At 32.3% G+C, this 23,404-nt stretch overlaps 2 protein-coding genes and 1 non-coding gene across 6 annotated transcripts; 2 read left to right on the top strand and 1 right to left on the bottom strand.

Annotated features, from left to right (window-relative positions):
- Positions 1 to 2,539: 2,539 nt before the first annotated feature.
- On the top strand, positions 2,540 to 7,930 carry LOC107951967 (serine/threonine-protein phosphatase 4 regulatory subunit 3A). Of its 3 annotated transcripts, XM_041116961.1 has the most exons (11): positions 2,540 to 2,758; positions 3,989 to 4,038; positions 4,413 to 4,492; positions 4,854 to 4,913; positions 5,369 to 5,468; positions 5,573 to 5,650; positions 5,833 to 5,880; positions 5,999 to 6,067; positions 6,147 to 6,224; positions 6,308 to 6,403; positions 7,590 to 7,930. In XM_041116961.1, the coding sequence occupies exons 1-7, from the start codon at positions 2,670 to 2,672 to the stop codon at positions 5,874 to 5,876; spliced, it is 501 nt and encodes a 166-aa protein (XP_040972895.1). In that variant the 5' UTR covers positions 2,540 to 2,669; the 3' UTR covers positions 5,877 to 5,880; positions 5,999 to 6,067; positions 6,147 to 6,224; positions 6,308 to 6,403; positions 7,590 to 7,930. The 3 variants fall into 3 exon arrangements, with proteins under 3 accessions (XP_040972895.1, XP_040972894.1, XP_040972896.1); XM_041116960.1 differs by having other exon boundaries at positions 5,999 to 6,224; XM_041116962.1 differs by lacking the exons at positions 5,833 to 5,880; positions 5,999 to 6,067; positions 6,147 to 6,224; positions 6,308 to 6,403.
- An 8,918-nt stretch (positions 7,931 to 16,848) lies between these two features.
- Positions 16,849 to 18,780, top strand: LOC107951960 (probable E3 ubiquitin-protein ligase XERICO). 2 transcript variants are annotated; one of them, XM_016887156.2, is made up of 3 exons: positions 16,849 to 17,137; positions 17,822 to 18,469; positions 18,581 to 18,780. In XM_016887156.2, exon 2 carries the CDS (start codon positions 17,920 to 17,922, stop codon positions 18,418 to 18,420), a length of 501 nt encoding a protein of 166 aa, XP_016742645.1. In that variant the 5' UTR covers positions 16,849 to 17,137; positions 17,822 to 17,919; the 3' UTR covers positions 18,421 to 18,469; positions 18,581 to 18,780. The 2 variants fall into 2 exon arrangements, with proteins under 2 accessions (XP_016742645.1, XP_040972897.1); XM_041116963.1 differs by having other exon boundaries at positions 17,822 to 18,780.
- Positions 18,781 to 20,108: 1,328 nt separating this feature from the next.
- LOC107951953 (uncharacterized) lies at positions 20,109 to 22,367 on the bottom strand. The gene has a single exon (XR_005930063.1). It is a non-coding gene; the product is annotated as an uncharacterized protein (transcript).
- Positions 22,368 to 23,404: the final 1,037 nt, after the last annotated feature.

Genomic DNA, 23,404 nt, shown 5'->3' on the forward strand with positions numbered 1-23,404 from the left:
AAATGGAAATTTACCATATGATGCATAGCATACTTCTCGTGATTTATGATTGTTTTTAGTTTCATTTTTAAATATTAAAATTTGATTTTCTAGGCAAAGTCGGTTGCGGAATCAAAGATACAGTATAATCTTTTAAGAGATTAAGATGAAAATTTACAATGTGTTGCATAGCGAAGTTCTAGTGTCTTTTGATTCTTTTTAATTTCATTTTTAAATACTGAAACTCAAATTTTGAGTTGAAGTCCGTTACGGAATTATAGATAAAGTATAAACTTTTAAGAGGTTAAAATGGAAATTTACCATGTGATGTGTAAAGCCCCGAAATTTTTAGCTTTTAACTGGGAAAAATAATTTGCAGTAATTAACTTCTGTATCTTTGGTTTTGTGTTCTGCTTCTGTGTTTAAAGTCTGGGGTTTGAATTGCATTGTCAATTTTTTTTTTAAAACAACCTATAAGCAAGCATTGCCGCTTAAGTTCTATTTGTTACGATATTGTGACAAGAATGAGCCTACTGGTTCACTGGTTAAGCATTAGGTTATATTTTGTCTGGTCCCGATTTCGAATCTCCTCGTATGTATTAGAAAAATTTTGCTAAATGCCGAAAAAGCTAAGTGGAAGTTAGATAATTAAGTAATGATAGATTTTCTTCTTCGTTTTTTTAACTCCCATTATTTTTTTCTTTCTTCTTTTTCTTTTTTTTTTCTTCTTGGCGTTCTTTATTTTTTTTGATAATTTACGGTCAAGAAGGGTACAGAATCAATAAGTGTTGTTGCTAAACGCTAGTCAGAGGGCCGTTGAGTAAGTATTTGCTAACGTGAGCATTGCATGTTTGTTTTACATTTCTAAATTGTTGTAAATCGAATAAACTGCGAGTCATATGAATCGCTAACACTACAGGAAAATAGGGTTTTAGCGGCATTTTTAACGGCGTTTTATGATAAAACGCCGCAAAAATTGTAAAACGCAGAGCAATAGCGGCGTTTTAGTAAAAAACGCCGCTAAAGACCAGAGCATTAGCGGCACTTTTGGTAAAACGCCGCTAAAGACAAGAGCATTAGCGGCGCTTTTGGTAAAACGCCGCTAAAGACCATAGCATTAGTGGCACTTTTGGTAAATCGCCACTAAAAGTCATATAACCCCTAAACCCAAAAAAATCATAAACACTAATCTATAACCCCTAAAACAATAATTATTAAAATTTATGGTTATACAATATATTAAATATTTTCTTATATAATCGTAAAAGAGATAGTATTGAATTTAAAATATTGAATTAATTATCATTATAGTTTAAGGTTTATGGTTTAAGATATATGGTTTAGGGTTTAAGGTTTATGAGTTAACTATGGTTTAAGATATATGATTTAGGGTTTAAGGTTTAAGAGTTAACTAGTATTTGAAGGTTTATGATGAATTATGGGTTTAGGGATTATGATTTAAGGTTTAGGGGTTAGGGTTGGAGTTTAATGTGTAAGCTGGGTTTGGAGTTAAGGGTTAAGGGTTAAGGGTTTAGGGTTTAATGTTTATGGGATAAGGGTTAAGAGGTTTAGGGTTTAGATTAATTAGTATTTTTTAATTTATATATTAAATGATTTCTTATATAATTGTAAAAAAGATAATATTAATTTGAATATATTAAATTTATGATTATAGTTTAAATTATTTAAGAGATAATAGATAAACTTTATATATATTAAATGGTTTAAGATTTAATCTAAAAATATTTTTTATATATTATAAGGTGTTATATTGTTTAATGGATTGAATGGATATTTTGTGGAAAACGTTTTAAATGATAAGTTTACGTTTAAATTTTATTAATAGTTTTTTTTATACTATTTTAATATTTAACTATACTTATTAAGTAAAATATATATTTGGTTATACGAACGAAAATCCTCTGCACTCATTTGTATCTCCACGTTTTTTAATTGTAACTCATTTTCGTTTTATAAAACAGTGAATTTCCCTTTATTTGTAAATCAATCTTCTTATTAAAAAGTTGCAACTCTTTTTTTGTTTTTTTTTTGCTTCTAAATAAGTGTTGTTTTTGTTCCAACTTGTTTTATAGAGTGTTTTTTTATTCTTTTAAGGTTGATGGTTTATGTTTTATGATTTAGGGTTTGGAGACTATAATTAAGGGTTTAAGGTTTGATTAATTAGTATTTTTTAATTTATTTATTAAATAATCTCTTATATAATTATAAAAGAGATAATATTAATTTTAATATTTTAAAATTATAACAAATTATTTATTAAAAAATAAATAAAAAAAGTAACAGATTAATATAAATAGGTAATTATCTATTTTGGATAGGACCAAATTATAACAAATTAAATAAGGTCTTATTTTTATGCTTTAATGAGTTAGCGGCGCTAGCATATAAACGCCGCAATAGACCACCTTTAAAAAACGCTGCAAAAAAATTTAATTGAATTTAGATGTTCCCGTTTCAAGGAGTGAAATTAGCGGCGTTTTGTTATAAACGCCACAACTGTCTTTTTTTTTTTTTTACCAAAACTCCATCGTTTTAGGTTCATTCAATTTATTCCAAGTGCTTCCGATAGCTCGTTCTTCTTCCCCTTAACAAAATTTCCCCAATTCCCCATCTTCTCCTTTAATCCCTAAATTTTCATCCCCAAGTTCCCAGCCCATTTGCCACCGAAGATGCCGACCGAACCACCTAGTGCATCGCGCTCGACTAACCCCTCTGCTGCGTCGCCGTCGCCGTCGGTCTATACTGCCACAACCAATCGGTAAAAGGGCTCGATAGTTTGGTTTCTATTGTTGCTTCTAGGTCTGGAAAAGGGCTCCCAATTATCGTTATTACACCCTAATTATTTTTGTTTGTTTAGTTGAAGAGTCTTTTCTTGTTCGTCTATCATCATCTTCCTCCTACCATCATCCCCCTTCTCTCCCTCTCGCGTCTCTACAAATCAATTTCGTTTTCTTCTCTTTTCATCTCAAGTTCTCCTCCCTGTATGTATATTTTGCCTCGTTAGTAAGGCGTGATTCTCCCTTCACCTTTGATTTCTCCAAATTTTTTGTCCCTTTAGTTTCTCTCATCTCTCACATCAAATCAATGATGATGGGGTTGGAAGCAAAAGGATATAAGAAAATATTTAGTATCTAGACTGTTTCTTATGTCTAGCTTTAAGTTGGTGATGTTACCCTTTGTCCTGGGCTTGGTTTGGTTTTGTTATATTAGCAAATATTCCAATGATTTAGTTCCAATTTTGTGTGTTTAGTTTATAAAATATATAGCTTTTGATATGGAGAACAAAACCATCATCTTTAGTAACTAACTTTTTATTCTCAAATCCGACACCTTGACCCTGCACATTATCTTTAAAGGAGACTCGAGCAACCTCCTAATCCGTGGCTACATCACTCCCATTCGGCGAATCTTCTTCTCATCGACACACTTTCTTTATTACCCTGCCCAACTCTATACTGAGATCGTTGGTGGTGGCAGTTCTCAATCTTAATCCTTGAGAGCATGCATTGTTCAATAATTATTAATAATTATTTTAAAGCATAATATTTTTTTTCTTTATGTATATATATTGAATATCAAAGAAAGGGAATGCTATTTAAATATTTTCTACATTTTTGGGTCAAATCATAAGAAAATCATATATTCTTATGAGTAGAATGGCTCAGATAGCAGCTTAAGGTCTAACTTCATGTTGTGGGACTGTGCAGTGTTTTAATGATATCCTCTGATACACCAGACCAACACCATTTTCAGTCTCTGATGTTTGTTTCTTGAATTTTGTATGAGTCTTTGAATGCTATTTAACTCTTCTCTCCTTTTCTTTTGGTCAAATTATTTACGTATAAATTCAGAGAGTTAATTGTCATTGAATGCTTTTGATCTCAAATTTTATATCCTTTTTCTTATAGTTCACTGTGCTGGAAGTTTATGACATCAACCTTTATTTCCCTTTCATCACCCCTCTACTAATCCTTTTTCTCTATCACAGGGACCACATCTGTAATGTGCAACAAAATATACATTTCAGTTCTCTCAACAGTAAGTTTGTTTTTTTGGAAACCCTTGAAGTTAACTCTCCACTGAAGTTGATTAAACATTAGATCTGTGTAAATGGTTAACTCCCTTAGTCAATCTTGTCCAAACAAAGACTTAAGTTCTAGAAACTAGAAAATTTGTAAAGAGAATTAGTTTTGTTAATCAAATAATGTATTTGTCTTCTGCCTTAGATGTAGGCAGACCTTTATTAAACGGGCTTCTTTTGTTTAGTGGCCATATCTTCAGCCATGATGCATAGAATGATTGTTTTCTTAGAGTATGCAATGTATTTATATTAGGCATAGTATCGAACTTGTCATTGAGCAATTTTGAAATACCCTGATGAATAACAATTGTCTCATATATTATTACCACAGGTGAAACATTTCACTCAATGAATAGTGAGTTGAGGGAGTTGCCAGCTGTGGAGCTTTCTACTCTCGCAATAATCCTCAAGGTTCTAATAAACAAGTCGTTTTCTGGATTACATTCTGTTTAAGTTTATTTTTGTTGCTTGGTGTGATTCTTGGAGTTCTTTCCTTTTCAAACATATTGGAAGTTTTCACTCAATGATTTTCTTCCTTATTTATTATTTGAAGTTGTTATTTATTCTATGCTAGTCTTGATTATAATTATTTCAGCTTATGTTATAATTACTTGTAATCTGGAGTAGGTTGTCTATTTTTGTTTTCTTTTAGTAGTTTCTATATTTTCTATATGATCTGCTTATATTTTTTGGAAAGCTTCTTCAAATTAGTCTGCTTAGGTATACCTGTCTAAATATTTTTTTTCATTTTGTTCATCAATTTTCCCTGCAGACTGTGACTGAGAGTGGCATTGCTAATCAGATGCGGCTGACAGAACTAATATTGAATGATGTATGCTTCTTTGAAAACCTTGCTTATGCGTGTTAATATCTTCTTTAATATCTTTTGTATGTAATTCTTGTGCAGTTTAGTATTCGGTGGTTAACTGCCAGTCACTTAACCATTGATAATGTTGGTATTCAGCCACATTAAGTTATCAGTTGTGGCTGTGCTATCAAGGTAATAATTTGGTTTCCTCTGGCTTATCAACTCTCTGAGCTTTTGTGTTCTCAGTGATCTTCTATGTCATATGGGAGAAATATCAAACATGTTGCATATTTCTTCTACATGTAACTATGAGCTTTATTTCTTGGTTATTTTTAATTTTTTCCCTATGCTTTCTATTATTTGGTTTCCTGGTTTTCTTTGTTTCTGTTTCAAACTTATGGTTTAGTATCTGTCTTGACTTTCTATTCTGTTAATTCTAAATGTTCAGACGTGCTAAATTGAGTTTGATCTCAATGCAGCAAGATTTCTTCCAGAAGCTGATGGAGCTATTCAGAATTTGTGAAGACTTGGAAAATATGGATGGTCTTCACATGATATTTAAAATAGTCAAGGGGATAAGTTAGTACACTTTTTCGCTTAAATGCTCTTTTTCTTTATTAAAACGTGCTTGAATTTATGACTGATTCATGGATCCATGATTTATGTTATTGGTTATCTTACAGTTTTGCTCAATAGTGCTCAAATTTTTGAGAAAATATTTGGAGACGAATTGATCATGGATATTATTGGTTCTCTTGAATGTAAGTATATCACTATTTGTTTACAGATATATTATCAGGGACTGTTGGTGGATTGAATTGAATGTTCAATTTGCAACTTCATTTGATTGTTTGGATGCGGGCTTGTAGTTATAAGATTTTTTTCAATTATTTTTTATGATAATAACCTTTTAATATATTTTGCCTTTTTGAATGTTCCTCAGGTGCAACACTATCGGAATTTTCTGAAAGAACATGTTGTTTTTAAAGAGGTAATTTATTTTTACATAGGTCTTGTTGCTTATAGTGGAGTTTTATAGAGGGAGTTTAGATCAGGTGAAAGAAAATCAAGAGTTCTGTAAAAAAAGGTTCATTCTTATTCTTTTACAGGCCGTTCCAATAAAAAATCTGATGGTCATCTCAAAAATACACCAGGCATACCGTGTTGGCTATTTGAAGGTAAGGATCTTAAATGTTAAGGCTTATGACTCTTCATGTCTTTGGTTTTGTAATTCTTGCTTCTGATTGCTTCTGTCAGGATGTTGTTTTGGCAAGGCTATTGGATGAGGCAACAGTTGCCAGTCTCAATTCTATGATTCATTCTAACAATGCTATGGTAAGATTTTTAGTGCTTCTTGTTAATATGTGAGGCCTAGGTTTTTTGTTTCTTTTCCACTTAACTGCAGTGTTGTCTTCTAGGTTATTTCTTTATTGAAGGACGACAGCACCTTTATTCAAGAATTGTTTGCTAGGTTGAGATCACCCACCACATCTGCTGAATCAAAGAAGAATTTGGTAATCATAACATTGAATTTTAATTGTATAATGATTTTCATTTGGTTATGATTGCTGCTTCCTTTATTCTAATGCTAACTGTTATGAGCAGCAGATTGTAAGATATCTAACTTTGTTGACCTTTAGTTAATTACCCCTCTTTTTTTCCCCTTCTTTTTTCTTGCAATTTGAGTAAGATGCATTTTCTTTTATCCATTTAGATGTTAGATTTAGGCTGAAATAACCCCCCCAAAAAAAGGAAAAATAGCTTTTGAACTTTCACTTTGTCTAGGCATGTCCTTATACTTCTATTCTACCCAAATATTACATTAATCTTTTAATTTGCAACCAGATATGCCCTTTACCTTTAATTATACTCAAATAAACCCTAAACTTTTAATTTGTATTGTATTTAAGCCCTTGACATAAATCGTTCATTTGATATAAAGGCTTGTATGGGAAAAAATTAAAAAATGAGGGTGTATTTGGGTATAATAAAATTATAGGGGTTTACTTAAAAAAGTGAAACAGTTAGGAGTTTCTTTTAGTATTTTACCTTATATTCAGCGCATTGTTTTGATGTTTAGCAAGTAGTTATTTAAAGTGACTATATAATTGTCATCTGGATCTTGATCATCATCAGTAGGCCTATTTATGATCCCTTGAATAACTTATCCTTAGGTGATTCCATCACTATATCCAGTGCTTTTCGTTTGTAAGTCATTCATGCATCTTAGTAAAAGAAAATAGTAATATACATTTATAAGAATTGAAAACATAAAATTCCTTGTAAATTAATAAAGATTGACCACCAACTGAATTCTGGATTGGCTACTAGCTTCTGCATTTTTTTCGTTTTATCACTCTTTGCACGTGTAGTTGCTCTATAAAATAGAACAAGAGAAATGTTATGTAAACATGCCATAGCCCTAAAATTGGATTTTCACTAGCGTTGATGATGCAAATTAATCATTATTCATTCCAATATATTTGAAGAAAGGAACATTTGTTCAGATAAAATATAGTATATATTCTCTGCTCCTATCTAATTTATCATCAATTTGCCTTCTCAACGACTGTTATTTTACCAGAATCCCCACTGATTGAATCATACCTTTGAAACATGCGAGCTATAATTTATTGTGTAAGCTGATGGAGTTACCATAATATAGCTCTTTTATGTTTTGACTGGTGGCAAATGGAACAGGAAAAACCAACTACACTAGATTGCAGTCCAAGAACAATTTGCAGAAGGCACATAATGGCTGGCCCCTACTTCTACAAATGCATATGGGAGGCATTGCAGCAACGAATAAGAATGATATTGATCAACATGCAGTTGACACCGTATGTGCTCTGAATCCGAATTCAGGTGTGAGTTTCAGATATTTTATGTGCTAAAAAGTAGCCTTATGTTTGTATGTTAGTTAAGCAGATTATAGTTAGAACCTGCAGTAGGATTGATCAAAAACTACACCCAGTTTTGTAATAGTCTACTTGTATATTTGCATATATTTAATAATAATCTCGTGTCAACTAATTATTCTATTTTTTTATTTAATTGTTTTGTTTTCAACATTTTTTTATTTGAGTTGAAAGAAGAAAAACATGAATTGTAATTTTGACTTAGAAAAGAGACTATTCATTACTAGCTTAAATAATCAATGTTGATATTTCACATGGGAATGGATATTCAAATCTTATATTTTACATGGTTATGATTTAAGTCCTTATTTTATTTAAGTAAGTTCATTATAATATCTTATTTTATTGATATTTTTATATTTAATCTAGTTTTTATTATTTATTTTAGTTTTGATTCTAAATTTTTATTTTAATATTTAAGATAATTTGAGTTCTAACTTTTGGATTTTAATTGTGTTATTAATTTATTATTTTAAATTATAAATTTAAATTCATTAATTTTTGTATTTATTTTTAAAGTTAAAATTTTAATAGAAAATTTAATTTGATAATGAATTTTAATAGAAAATTTTTATATTTATATCATGGACATTATTTTTATATTTTTCATGACCTTTATAATATTTTATAATTTTTTTTTTGAATTTATGACATTTAGCGGCGTTTGTGTGAAAAGCGCCGTTAAAGGTCATGACCTTTAGCGGCGTTTCTTTTGTGGCACCATCTATAGCGGCCTTTTTTGTGGCGCTTGTAAAAGCGCCGCTAAAGGCCTAAAAAAACGCCGCTAAAAGTCAGTTTTGCTGTAGTGTAATAAACGATCGTTATTTTCCCCATAGACAGGAATACTTCTATCAAGGAACAACAAGAAGTTGATATCCGTGATCGTTGTTGTAATTTAGTAAGATTGGAATGTATAGGAGTGTGTTGTTGAAGTTATCAACATGTTTGACATTGATTAATGTTGTTGAAATGTGGAAATTGATTTGTGAATTTGGTTGTGAAATGATTGATTAGGGTTTGGTTAGTCTCCGTAATAATTTTTGACAAGGAGAAATCAAGTGCGTAACAATTTTCGCAAGTTTCACAGGTTTCAAGTCAACGAAAATGGTGGCTGTCGACACCACACGGAAAGGCACTCGGGCGTGTAGCTAGGCCGTGTGAGCCACACGGGTATGTGAGAGGCCGTGCGACCAGCCTTGTAACTCACTGTTTGTCAAATTAGGGCCACACAGACTAGCATATAGGCGTGTGTTCAGGCCGTGTGTGACCAAGTTCGTATAGGGTTCACACGGGCACAAGACACGGCCGTGTGTCTAGGCTGTTAACTCACTGTTATTGATTAAGGACCACACTGGCCATCACACGGGCGTGTTCTTAGGCCATGTGAATCACATAGGTAAGGACACGGCCGTGTGTCCAAGCCGTGTAACTCTCTGTTTTTTTACTGCTAGCACGCGGGTACCCAACACGGGCATGTGGTCAGGTCGTGTGGACCACACGAGCAAGGACACGGCCGTGTGTCCAGACATGTGGTAGCCAACTAGGCTTTTGAAAGCTCTTTTTGTGACCGGAATCATTACTTTGACTAATATTGAGTATCTATGATATGATTGATATGAAATGAGATACAATGAGAAATTATGGTTAATATGTAATTGATATCTGATAGATACTCTGTAAGTAATACGTAAGTTTTTGTATTCTGAATGTGCTCGATTGAAAATGTGTGGAGAAGTAATTTGTTCTGAACAGTGGTTTGCCAACTTTCTAATTAAATTTGAATTTAGCGTTTAACGCTAACTGTGCTACATCTAAATGTCCTTAATGGTGTGTTGGGTTGGTCGGAGATGGTGTGTAGTGGATGGAAATTAGGAAATTTTGTTATGAATCTGCTCTTATATCTGATTAAGCATGTTAATAAACTGCTACTATCCGTATGTGTTAATTGGGTTTAATTGATTTGTTTATATCGATAATGTGAGCACTGAGAACTATCTGGTACTCCGAATAAGATCACCTCGTGATCGTACGAAAGTTGAATAGTGCATTTTCTGTTACGCATTGAGTTAACCACTCACCTTATTACGTTTAGCTTTCAGGTGTCGCGGCAGCTCGGTGAACCTCATCTTTTACTAGGCTTAATTTGAGATTATGTCACTACTATATTATAGATATAGAACGTTTGTGAACTAAAGTTATTTTGATGAGTATCTAGATTTAGATATGTTAATTATCTATCTTATGGATTTTTTAAATTATTAACATAATGTTTGAAATTCTAAACTCAGTCTGGACGGCTACTCAGGGTTTAGGGTGTTACATGATGCATAGAAAACTAATTGTGTTTTGCGCTTTTTGTAATTTTATTTTTAAAGACATCGATTTCTCAAAAAGATCAATTCTTTTGATTGCATGATAGACTTCCGAGTTTTAAGGCAACGTCAGTTACAAAATCAAAGATAAAGTTTAAATTTTTAAGAGGTTAAAAAGGAAATTTACCATGTGATGCATAGCGATGTTCTCGTGTCTTATGAGTCTTTTTAATTTCATTTTTAAATATTGAAACTATAATTTTGAGGCAAAGTTCGTTACAAAATTATAGATAAAGTATATATTTTTAAGAGGTTAAAATGAAAATTTACCATGTGATGCATAGAAAACTCCTTGTGTTCTATGCTTTTATTTTATTTTATTTTTAAATATTAAAATTCGAATTTCAAGGCAACGTCGATTACAGAATCAAAGAGAAAGTATAAATTTTAAAGAGGATAAAATAGAAATTTACCATATGATGCATAGCAAGCTTTTCGTGTTTTATGATTTTTTAATTTGATTTTAAATATTAAAATTCGAAATTCGAGGCAACGTCGGTTACAGAATCAAAGATAAAGTACAAATTTTTAGGAGGTTAAAATGGAAATTTACAATGTGATGCATAGTGAAGTTCTCGTGTCTTAGGATTGTTTTTAATTTATTTTAAGATTTTGAAACTCTAATTTTGAGGCAAACCCCGCTATGGAATTAAAGATAATGTAGAAATTTTTAAGTGGTTAAAATTGAAATTTACCATGTGATGCATAGAAAACTTCTCATGTTTTATGATTTTTTATAATATCATTTTTAAATTTTAAACTTCGAATTTCGAGGCAACATCGATTAGAGAATCAAATATAAAGTATAAATTTTTAAGTGGTTTAAATGGAAATTTACCATGTGATGCATAAAAAACTTCTCGTGATTTATGATTTTTTTTAATTTCATTTTTAAATAATAAAATTCGATTTTCTAGGTGAAGCTGGTTACAGAATCAAAGATACAGTACAAATTTTTAAGAGATTAAGATAGAAATTTGCAATGTGATGCATAGTGAAGTTAACGTGTCTTATTAATATTTTTAATTTTATTTTTAAATATTGATACTCGAATTTCAAGGTGAAGTCCGTTACAGAATCAATGATAAAGTATAAATTTTTAAGAGTTTAAATTGGAAATTTACCATGTGACGTGTAGAAAACTAATTGTGTGTTGCGCTTTTTGTAATTTTATTTTTAAATATTAAAATTCGAGTTTTAAGGCAACGTTAGTTACAGAGTCAAAGATTAAAGTATAAATTTTTAAGAGGTTAGAAAGAAAGTTTACCATGTGATGCATAGCGATGTTTTCGTGTCTTATGAGTCTTTTTAATTTCATTTTTAGATATTGAAACTCGAATTTTGAGGCAAAGTTCGTTACGGAATTATAGATAAAGTATATATTTTTAAGAGTTTAAAATGGAAATTTACCATTTGATGCATAGAAAACTTCTTGTGTTTTATTTTTTTTAATTTCATTTTTAAGTATTAAAATTCTAATTTTAAGGCAACGTCGGTTACAGATTCAAAGATAAAGTATAAATTTTTAAGTGGTTAAAATAGAAATTTACCATGGGATGTATATAAAACTTCTTGTGTTTTATGATTTTTTATAATTTCATTTTTAAATAGTAAAAAATCTAATTTCGAGGCAACATTGTTTACAGAATCAAAGATAAAGTATAAATTTTTAAGTGATTAAAATGGAAATTTATCATGTGATGCATAGCAAAGTTCTTGTGTTTTATGATTTTTTTAACTTCATTTTTAAATATTAAAATTCAAATTTCGAGGCCAAGTTGATTACAGAATCAAAGATAAAGTATAAATTTTTAAGGGGTTAAAATGGAAATTTACAATGTGATGTGTAACACCCCAAACCCGGCCTGGACTTTATGGCCGAATCTGGCGATGTCATATGAGAGTGTTTTTTGAAACCGCATAGACCTTAAAATCGTTCCACTTTTTAACTTGTATTTAGCCCGGGAAAACGCATTCTAATTGATTTGATTTAAAACATTACTTTTACGCGGAAGCTTTTAAAAACATTTTCGTATCTGTGGTGGTTTTGTAAAACATTCCAAAATCCCAAATTAAGCAAAAATCTGTAAAGGCCTTAATTACATCAAATTTTCCCCAAATATAAATTAAATCATATGTAAATAGAAAATAGTCCAAATGGAAAACCGTGTGGCCCCTGCTAAGTCCTCCGCTGCACCGACCTATCAAGTCTGGGAATTACCTACACAGATTAAACAAGAAAAGGGTGAGTTTTCGCAACTCAGTATGTAATCCCCACAAAAAAACGCGTATACAGACATACATCAGATTATAATCAGAATTAGTCTGGGCTGGAGCCCCTTATAGAAATCAGTGTAGGCCTTAGCCCACTCAGATACAGAATCAGACATATTTATTAGGGTATTGGCCTATTTCAAATACAGTATGCAGAATAGAATAGATTAAACAGAGTCCTACCCGCCAGCCTCTACACACCAACTCCGTCCAACCCTACACACCATGTGGGGATAAAATCAACCCACTAATCCCTACACACCATGCTGTACCAAATGCAACACATAATCAGATAATTAAAGCTATGCTGCCAAATATCAGGCTTAGGAGCCTTTCAGAACACTTCCTCCATATACATTAACCCAACCCCGATGTAATGCATCATACAATACATGACATGCAAATATACAATTAAAAAATCATACATACAAATCGGTGTGCATGCTAAGGCACGTATATAACATAATCAAATCACGAAAATAGGGGCCAATTAACTCTCATTGACCCTGTAGCAGGTCCTAGTTGACTTGGGTGACTCTAGCAACCGTTTGGAGTATTTCAGAAAATTGGGCTCACTCGCCCATATGGCCTACGCGTGTGGGCCCACACGCTAGTGTGGCCCTTACGGCCCAAATTGGCCTTGATCGTGTGGATCACACGGCCTGTCCCAGAATTCCACACGCCTGTGTGGCCTATACGGCCTAATAGGTCGAGCCCGTGTCTCGCACACGGCCTCGCCTGCCTTCACACGACCATGTTATACGCCCGTGTCTTACGTGCACGGCCTGGCTCATCGATCACACACCCGTGTACTGCCACACAGCCTACCACACAGACGACCACACGCCTATATGGCGTCGACAGTTTTGCCGATTCTCGTTTTTTGAGTTTTCAGGTACACACCTGGTTTCGTTTGATACAAATACAGTCTCCCAGCCCTCTGAAACCTAAGATTGACCAAGAAGCATGGATTAATAGCCTAAAGGTTCGAATCAAAATGAACCCCCAATCGAGATACTCATCAATTAATCGACAATTACTTACCCTCGTTCAAACAACCGAAGTCCAACCCTCTTAAACCGTTGAGAAACGATCACCAGCCCCTCGGTTAATACCTATAAACCAGCCGAAACCCCTTTTAAATCAATATACAAAAGAATAGTCTAAACCAATCGAATACTAAAACTTACTGAATGTGCAAAACAGTCGTTGACCTAGACAGAAGTAGAACAGAAACGAAATAGGAAAGAAATTGAAAAGAACAGATGTGAACAAGATGAAAATTCGGTAGGGAGAAAGGAAATCAAAAGTCAGAATTTTGGAAGAAAGGAGAGAAGGTGTCGAATTTTGCCAAAAAGAAATCAATCAGAAAAATATTCTGATAATTCCCACTAACCACAATCCTTTAATTTTCTCTATGAACTCCCCACTACTTAGAATTCTAACGCCACTCAAACTCCTCCCTATAACCACTGAAAAATAAAAACTGAAGCAGGGAATCGAACACAAGATCTTCAGCACACTTGACACTCCACTTAACCACCAAACCAACAGGCCCATTTTTATATTAATTTACTAACATTTAAACTTAAGCCTACTGGACAAGAGTAAGGCTTTGTTCATTTAAAAACAAAATTTTGCCCAAGTTAAGGCTTGAACTTGGGACCTCGCACACACACCCAAAACACATAACCGCTAAAGCAAATACTAAATTGTGTGTTAATTATTTACAGAAACAAATTATCAAATTTTGGGGCATTACATGATGCATGGGAAACTAATTGTGTTTTGCGCTTTTTTTAATTTTATTTTTAAATGTTAAAATTTGAAATTCGAGGCAACGTCAGTTACAGAATCAAAGATAAAATATAAATTTTTAAGAGTTTACATGGAAATTTATCATGTGATGCATAGCAAACTTGTCGTGTTTTATGATTTCTTTTAATTTCATTTTTAGATATTAGAATTCGAATGTCGAGGCAAAGTCAGTTACAGAATCAAAGATAAAGTATAAATTTTTAAGAGATTAAAATAGAAATTTACAATGTGATGCATAGCGAAGTTCTCGTGTCTTATGATTGTTTTTAATATATTTTTAAATACTGAAATTGGCAAACTCCGTTACGCAATTAAAGATAAAGTATAAATTTTGAAGTGGTTAAAATTGAAATTTACCATGTAATGCATAGAAAACTTATCGTGTTTTATGATTTTTTATAATTTCATTTTTAAATATTAAAATTTGAATTTCTAGGCAACGTTGGTTTCGGAATCAAAGATAAAGTATAAACTTTTAAAAGGTTAAAAAGGAAATTTATCATGTGATGCATAGAAAACTTCTCGTCTTTTATGATTTTTTTTAATTTCATTTTTAAATATTATAATTCGAATTCCGAGGCCAAGTCGGTTACAGAATTAAAGGTAAAGTATAAATTTTTAAGAGGTTAAAATGAAAATTTATCATGTGATGCATGGTGAAGTTCTCGTGTCCTATGATTCTTTTGAATTTCAGTTTTAAATATTGAAACTCGAATTTTGAGTCGAAGTTTGTTACGGAACTATAGATAAAGTATAAATTTTTAAGAGGTTAAAAAGGAAATTTACCATGTGATGTATAGAAAACTAATTGTGTTTTGCGCTTTTTTAAAATTTATTTTTAAATATTAAAATTCGAGTTTCAAGGCAACTCGGTTACAGAATAACAGATAAAGTATAAATTTTTAAAAGGTTAAAGTAGAATTTTACAATGTGACGCATAGCGAAGTTCTCGTGTCTTATGTATCTTTTTAATTTCATTTTTAAATGTTAAAACTCAAATTTTGAGATGAAGTCCATTACAGAATCAAAGATAAAGTTTGAATTTTTAAGAGGTTAAAATGGAAATTTACCATGTAATGCATAGCGAAATTGTCATGTCTTAAGATTCTTTTGAATTTCATTTTTAAATATTGAAACTCGAATCTTGAGTCGAAGTCCGTTACGAAATTATAGATAAAGTATAAACTTTTAAGAGGTTAATAAAGAATTTTACCATGTGATGCATAGAAAAATAATTGTGTTTTGCGCTTTTTTTTAATTTATTTTTAAATATTAAAATTCAAGTTTCAATGCAACTCGGGTACAAAATAAAAGATAAAGTATAAATTTTTAAGAGGTTAAATAGTAATTTACAATGTAGTGCATAGCAAAGTTCTCATGTCTTATGAATTTTTTTAATTTCATTTTTAAATGTTGAAACTCGAATTTTGAGTCGAAGTCTGTTACAGAATCAAATATATAGTTTGAATTTTTAAGAGGTTAAAATGGAAATTTATCATGTGATGCATAGCAAACTTCTCGTGTTTTAAGATTTTTTTAATTTCAATTTTAAATATTAAAATACGAATTTCTAGGAGAAATCGATTACATAATTAAAGATAAAGTATAAATTTTTAAGAGGTTAAAATGGAAATTTAAAATGTGATGCATAGCGAAGTTCTTGTGTCTTATGATTCTTAGTCTATTACGGAATCAAAGATAAAGTATAAATTTTTAAGAGGTTGAAATGTAAATTATCATGTGATGTATAGTGAAGTTCTTTTTTCTTTTTTTTTTATGATTTTCTTTTCAATTTTATTTTTAAATATTGAAACTTGAATTTTAAGGTGCAGTTTGTTACAAAATCAAAGATAAAATATAAACTTTTAAGAGGTTAAAGTGGAAATTGGCCATTTGATGCATAATGAAATTCTCTTACCTTATGATTCTTTTTAAATTCATTTTTAAATATTAAATTCCAGTATTGAGGCGAAACTGTTACAAAATCAGAAATAAAGTATAAATTTGTAAGATGTTAAAATAGAAATTTATCATTTGATGCATAGTAAAGTTCTTTTATCTTATGATTTTTTTTTCAATTTTATCTTTAAATATGAAAACTCGAATTTCGAGGTAAAATCAATTATGAAATTAAAGATAAAATATAAATTTTTAAGAGATTACCATCATATTAGTTTATAAGGGTTATGAAGTAGTAGTCTTATTTTTAGTGGGTGAAAGCCACCGCCTGCTGCTTATCTAGATCGCTGCTCAAATGATCAAATTGGTTAGTAACATTACTGAACTATTGAAATTAAGTTTTGAATTTCGTTAAAAATGTTGCAGTAATACATTAAATCAAATGATGGGGAACATCATTTACTTATGATTCTTTCTATCCATTCAACACTATTCTTAAATAATTGTTATGAGAAATTATTAAAAATAGTAATGATTCCATTCTCAAAATAGTAATTTTTTTTTGTAAAAAATGGGAACTTTGTATCTGAAAATGTGAGGGATGGTTTCTTTTACCTTTCCTCTTTTAGTTGCTACAATTCTATAACTTCTAATTAAAGATTTTTTCTTTTGAGAGTTAAAAAGAGAAAAGAAAAGAAAGTTTAGTTATAAGCTTAAGCTTGAAGGCACAAAAATATTGATGATATAAAGTAACCATGGTTAAAGGGTTTATAGAGTCCGGAAAACCCGGAAGGCTAACCACAGTTTGTTTTTAGAGTTAGGGTGGGGGGATTGCTATATAAGCAGAGAAGGATGGCAGAGCAGCCATCACTCACTTCAGAAAAGCTTACATGTTTACTTTCTGTTAAAACCCAGTTTTCTTTTCCTTATGCATCACTGATCCCATGAAAATTTGTCCTCTTTTTGTGTAAGTTCCTTTGCTTTTGAACAAACTCAAATCTTTGAACTCTTTTAAAGCTGCTAGTTCTATGTTTAAAGAAATGTTGGTTTTCTTACTATGAAGCAAAGGAAAGATACTAAGGGTAACTTTATGGGGTTTTTGTTATTATGAATGAAAATGTTAGATCTCATTTAACTTTGTTTATGTTTCCTCTCTCTGTTTTTTTTTGGGTTTCTCTATTTGGGATTTGATATTTCTTTTTAATTTATCTTTCCAATTTGGAAATATGATATCTTTTGCTTTCCCCTTTTTGTTTTCCCTATTTTGGCCATGATTATCGCCATCACCAAGGTTTGAACATGGCTAGATCTTAATTATGAGAAAGCTTTTGAAAGGTGTTCCATTTAGCATTGATCTTTGTGGGGGATGTTAGCTTTTTAGGCTGCCAAGTCCCAATTCTCATGTTGGATTCTTTTCATTTGAAAATCGCATACTATGATTTGATCCTTTCAATTTCTTTGATAGTTTAATATTCATGGCAATATGGTTGGAATCAAACTCTTTATTTAAACCTTTGATCATCAATTTGTTTATCTTTGAGGTTGTATTCATGTGAGTTTTGTGAATTAAAAGCTTGATTACCTTCTTTTGTTTTTTGCATTGAATTTATATTCAATGAATGCTATTCTAATGGAGGTTTTATGTTTCCAGGTCATATATATCTGCAAGAGAGTGACATCATTTATATCCTTAACTAGTTCATATAATCATTTGTTCGAATAAACTTAGCTTAATCTTGATATAAAAGAATGGGTCTCTCAAGTCTCCCAGCCCCATCAGAAGGAGTGCTATGTGTACTCTTGGTAAACACAGCTTTATCCATATCTATGGTTAAAGGCATAATTCGATCAATCCTTCACATTATCGGTATCCATCTCTCCTCGTCCTCGTCCTCCTCCTCCTCCTCGTCATCATCATCATCATCATCATCATCGCCATCCTCGGATCTTATTGAAATCCCTGCGGTATCATTCGACATCAGCATCGGTAATGCTGATAGTTACATTAAAGAGTTCCGGAGCAGGATGCCATCGACCCGGTACGATGCGGTATGTAGCGGCAGTCAACCGGAGCATGACTGTTCAGTTTGCCTGACTAGGTTCGAGCCAGAATCAGAGATTAACCGCTTGTCCTGCGGTCATCTGTTTCACAAGGTATGCTTGGAAAAGTGGTTGAACTATTGGAATGTCACATGCCCTCTTTGCAGGAACGCTCTGCTGCCCGAAGACGATCCGGCCTACTTTTGGTGAGCGTGCGGAGATTTTCGAATTTTCCATGTACAGCGCGTTTATTGTACAGGTATTTTAAATGAAACGATGCCGCCCTCGGATTAGCGTTAAGCGGAGTGGGGTTATTACCCGCGAGATGTGGTGATGTTTTTGTTACTGAATGTACATATACTTTTTTCAGGGTTTCTGAAGTTGTATGCTCATCTCACTTATGTTCGGTTCATCCAGATTTTGTTATGTCTCCTGTTTTCGATTAGTGGAATCAAAATCTGCTGACAGACAGGATTACTGCCTTGTAATGGCTGTAGCTGTTGTTGTGTAATATGATAATGTCAGGTTTCTGATGTTATTTTTTTATGGTATCTCTTGCAATTTATGTTTTATATGGTGTTATGAAGTGGAAAAAAAGGTTGAGCTGAGCTATCACTCATATTAACACTTGAGAAAAAACAGTTATGTCACACGTTTGGTACAACCCACTTTCATGCCTAATTTTGGGCAGTGGAAAGAGCCTGAAGAGATGTTTGGTCTTTCAGGCTTAAAAAACCACCTTTTATCAACTCTTAGCCCTTGCCTTCCATCTCCAAAGTTTTCACTGTCTCAGACATTTCTCAAACATTTGAAGACACGTAATTGGATTTTTCATGGGATAAAAGAGAGGGTTTGAATTTATTCTGAAAGAAATTGTGTTCAAAATCGGAACATGAAACAGAAGCCAAAAAAAAAAAAAAAACCTTGGCATAATTTAGCACTTTCTACCGAACATTGTGTTGTCTCGACCGGTACGTAATACATGCTCTTTTCTTTTTCCTGTTAAAATTTTTATATATTTCTATAATTTCGGTTCATTATTGGCTGATATTTTAAATTAATTTTTATTTATTAAAAATACTTTTTATATTTTATTCACTTCCATTTTTACATTTAAATTTAAAAATGAATTATAATTATTATATTATTTGAGTTTAATTAATAAATTTATTTCGTATAAATATATCTATCTGCATATTGGAATTTAGAGACATTTATATGTATTTATTATATTATATTATAAAATAAAATAAAAATTAGACTATAAATATGTAATAAAATAATATTTGAGAAATACTGGTCAATGCGAAATAATACATTAGAACACACAGTTACCATTACATACTAGAACAAAAGTTATACTCCAACCAATATAATACTAACCACTTCTATTTAAATGCAACAATCACCAGATATGATAATGATGATGAACTCATGGTTCAAGAATCCGAATTAATGGTCGAACTAATTAGACCATTTGTTCTTTAATCTGACACTGATTTTCAGTCCTATTATTTTTTTACCGGTTCATCTAGTTTAAAATTGAATAACATATTAAGAAAAGCATAAAAATTAATATATATATTAAAAATTATAAAATCTAGTTTGATCGGTTCAAGACCGATATCCCTAGCATCGACCTGAAGCAACATTGATTAGAAGCTCTTCTCTTCTATCATGTCTTGTATCTTGATTCTGATGCAAGAAACAAATTGCCCTAAACCCTAAATGAACAAAAGCATAATATCCACGAACCAAGGTTTAGGATTCTATAGAAGGTAAAAAACCAATTTAAAAGGGTAATCTAAATGGAAAATTCCAACACACTACAATAATACCAAAAGGTCAATGAAAAGAGTTGACAAAGAAAAGCTCAACCTGGTCTAAAAACCTCAAAATGATGCTAAGTCCTCAAACACTGATAATAAATATTGTACAAGTACAAAATTCAAAAATGCCACCAGCTGATAATACTACCACGTAAGGCATAAATTTGATTAAAGGCAACAAAGACTATAGTTAAAAATACACGTGGATATGCCTTGGTGTTTTGATGAAGTCTCGGACTGGATTCATAGGGTTTTAACTGGATGCTGTATTGCAAGTGTTGATGCCGTCTTTGCAATCGTTGGTCAGTTCGTTGAAAGTCTCAATCTGTTTCTTCGCTCTCAAGAAAACTTCTGTATCGACAGAGACCCTCATGTAACCGTCAAATTCAACTGGTACTCCGTTGTTAAGGTTTTTTGTTTCTGAATACCACTCACTGTTCTCATCCCAAAGATCCTTATATTCATCAAGAAAGTGAGTCGAATATTTGTCTTTCAGAGGATCAAAGAAGGATGTATCAGGTTCATTTGTTGCAATATAAACATTCCTTCCGTCTTCAATCTTATTCTGCAAGGTTGAGATAAGGGCATCAGGTGAAGTATCTTGGGCAAGATTAGGCCACAGATCCCTGTTCCTCGCCTTCTCCCCTCTCACAATGTGAACAGAGTCATAATCCCAGTTCAACTTTGACGCAATCGCCAACACTATATCCATCAACCTCCTTGATTTCCATAACAGATGCCATGGCCTTTGAACAACAGATTCAGTCTCTCCTTCACAAACCCTGTACCAGTAATTATCGGGCTCCACCAATCCAAACTTTCTCATAATCAAAGAATCCTTTACCTCAGAAAGCTTCATTGGCGTCACCCTAAAATCCTCAACAAGATGAAGACTCAAGCCATCTTTCTTTTGCCATTTATTCCAGTCTTGCCAAAACTGCTCGTGATCCAACACTGATGCGGCCTCCTTCAGATGCTCAAAATCAAAGTAAAACCTGAAATCCTTCCCTTCCTCATCCTGATTTGAGGAAGTATAAATTGAAGATAAACAAAGTTTCAAATCCATAACCAAAGTCCGATTCAAATATTGCGCTTCACCCAATGCACACAAGAAGCTCCACAAGTAATGGTTCATGCTCTTGCACCTATCTCCACCACCCACATAAATCAAATACTTCCCACGACTAAATGCATTTTCAGACTCGACCACTGGAAGCGAATCATTCACTGCTTCCCCAACAACAGGCAAAGCCGCAACAACTTGCTCCTGCTTACCAGATGTCTTCTCAAATCCCAGCTTTTGATTCTTATTCTTCCTCTTCCTTGCATTCACACCTGAATGATAATCCCCAATGCTCACCACACTAAGTGTACAATTCTCAGATCTATTAATCACAAACCGCCTATAATCCTTATAAAAAGCAGCTGTCTTCCCTTCCTTAGGCCTAAACCGCCAGGCCATATCACAAGTATTCTCCTCAGGCCCTGGTGCTGGCTTTCCAAACCGATAAAATGTATATCCTTAAAACGCTCAATCGCCTCCTTCATCATCAAATGGAACACTTCTGGGTCCCTACAATTAAGTGGTTTTCTCGAATCACCCTCGCATTCGGATGAACTAGTTTGGTCAGTACGCTCCTCCTTGATTTCTACTACATCCGTCACATTGATAAAAGTGGCAAATGCAGTCTGGTTGGCGGCCATAAAGTCCTCTCCGGTTTTAACAACCGTGTTATCCGATTGAAAGGTGGCATTTGATGTGGAAGTGAGGAAAGCTGTGAGCTTGGTGGAAGGGTGGAAAAGAGGGTCCTCAGGCTCATAAGTAGCAGCTATAATGGTGAAAACTAGGACACCGATTACAAATATAGTGAAACAAAGATTGCCAATCATATGCAAAGCATTTTGTCCTAGATTCTCAGGCCTAAAGCTTCCAGTTCTAGATAACCCAGGACGACCCAACATCCTGAATGAGCTAAAATGCCCTTACAATAAACTAAATCTAGTTATTAAGGAAAAAGCAAAAGAACCCAAACTACTAAAATTCAAGAATTCAGCAACAAGATCAAGGCTCTACAGATCTGGGGTTCATAGATCTTGAAACTCAAAAAGCGGCAAGCAATCTAAAGAACTTGACTTACCTTTCTGAAGATGAGGCCAAAAGCAAAGAGAAGATGCAGTGATGAAATTGAAAATCAGATTTCCTCTCTCTCATACAGTTAATGGGACAGAGGAGTGTGAGCTGGGGCTTAGTAAGATTTGCACTCAGTTTCTGCAACTTTATTTTATTTTGTTCTTTATTTTTTCTCTTTAAATTTGCCCAAGTCGAAAAGAGTTGATAGGTGATGATTCATTAAACTACAACGGAGAGGGAATACTCTGAGCATGGAGTGCATTGCGCAATTGATCATGATGGTTACACGTGGATTGTAAGATTAGGTAGACGGGTAAGATATGTGGGCAGGCGAAGTAATTTGATTGTATTTTTTGGGTTAGAGTTGACGCTTGAGATATTCACCGACAAAGCATAACATATAATTTAAAGTTTTTTAATTTAGTATAAAAAATTATTATTTAAAATTTTAATTTACGTTTATTTGTTAATTCATCATAAAATAAATGAAAAAAGTTTAACATGTTATACATTATGTCATAAGTTAATAGACATTAACTTTTTTTATTTATTTTGAAGTAATTTAATAAACAATATAAATTTAAATATTAAATAAATATTAAATAAAAGATTTTTTTTTATAAAATTGAAAGACTAAATAAATTATTATATATATTTATACAACACCACCTTTTAGAAAATGATAAATAGGTCAAATGTTATAAAAACTCGAAAACTTTGTTGTAGTTTTTTAGAATAATTTAATCAATTTTTAAGGATATAAAAATTTTTAATGTTGTATTAATTTTAAAATTGTTAACTTTATACCAAAATTTTAACAGTGTATAATATAAAAGCTTATAAACCTCTAATCAGTTTTCGATTTACTCCGTTGAATCATTACACTATTCACATTATATAGATTTTGGTAGAATATATAAACTTAACGTGAGAATTGGTTTTTACTAACAAAGTTGGCCTAATTAGGCTTAAAAGTGGGTTTTTAATTAGATTTTTAGTTCATTTTTTTAATATAGGGAATTAGACCGTTTTAAAAGAGAGAAAGGAAAAACGCGTCCAGCTGGGCATGCTTTTTATACAGGTGGAAGAAAAGTTCATCTAGCTGAGCGCGTTTTCCTACCACCTGTACAGAAAGCTCACCTAGTTCGACACGCTTTCCGTCAACGTTCATATGACTGTTGCCCTTGCAACGGTAAAAAAATTTAAAAGGGCCAACGGTGAAATTTTTTACCTA

The sequence above is a fragment of the Gossypium hirsutum genome, chromosome A07 (genome assembly GCF_007990345.1).
Source record: "Gossypium hirsutum isolate 1008001.06 chromosome A07, Gossypium_hirsutum_v2.1, whole genome shotgun sequence".
Taxonomy (NCBI): Eukaryota; Viridiplantae; Streptophyta; class Magnoliopsida; order Malvales; family Malvaceae; genus Gossypium; species Gossypium hirsutum.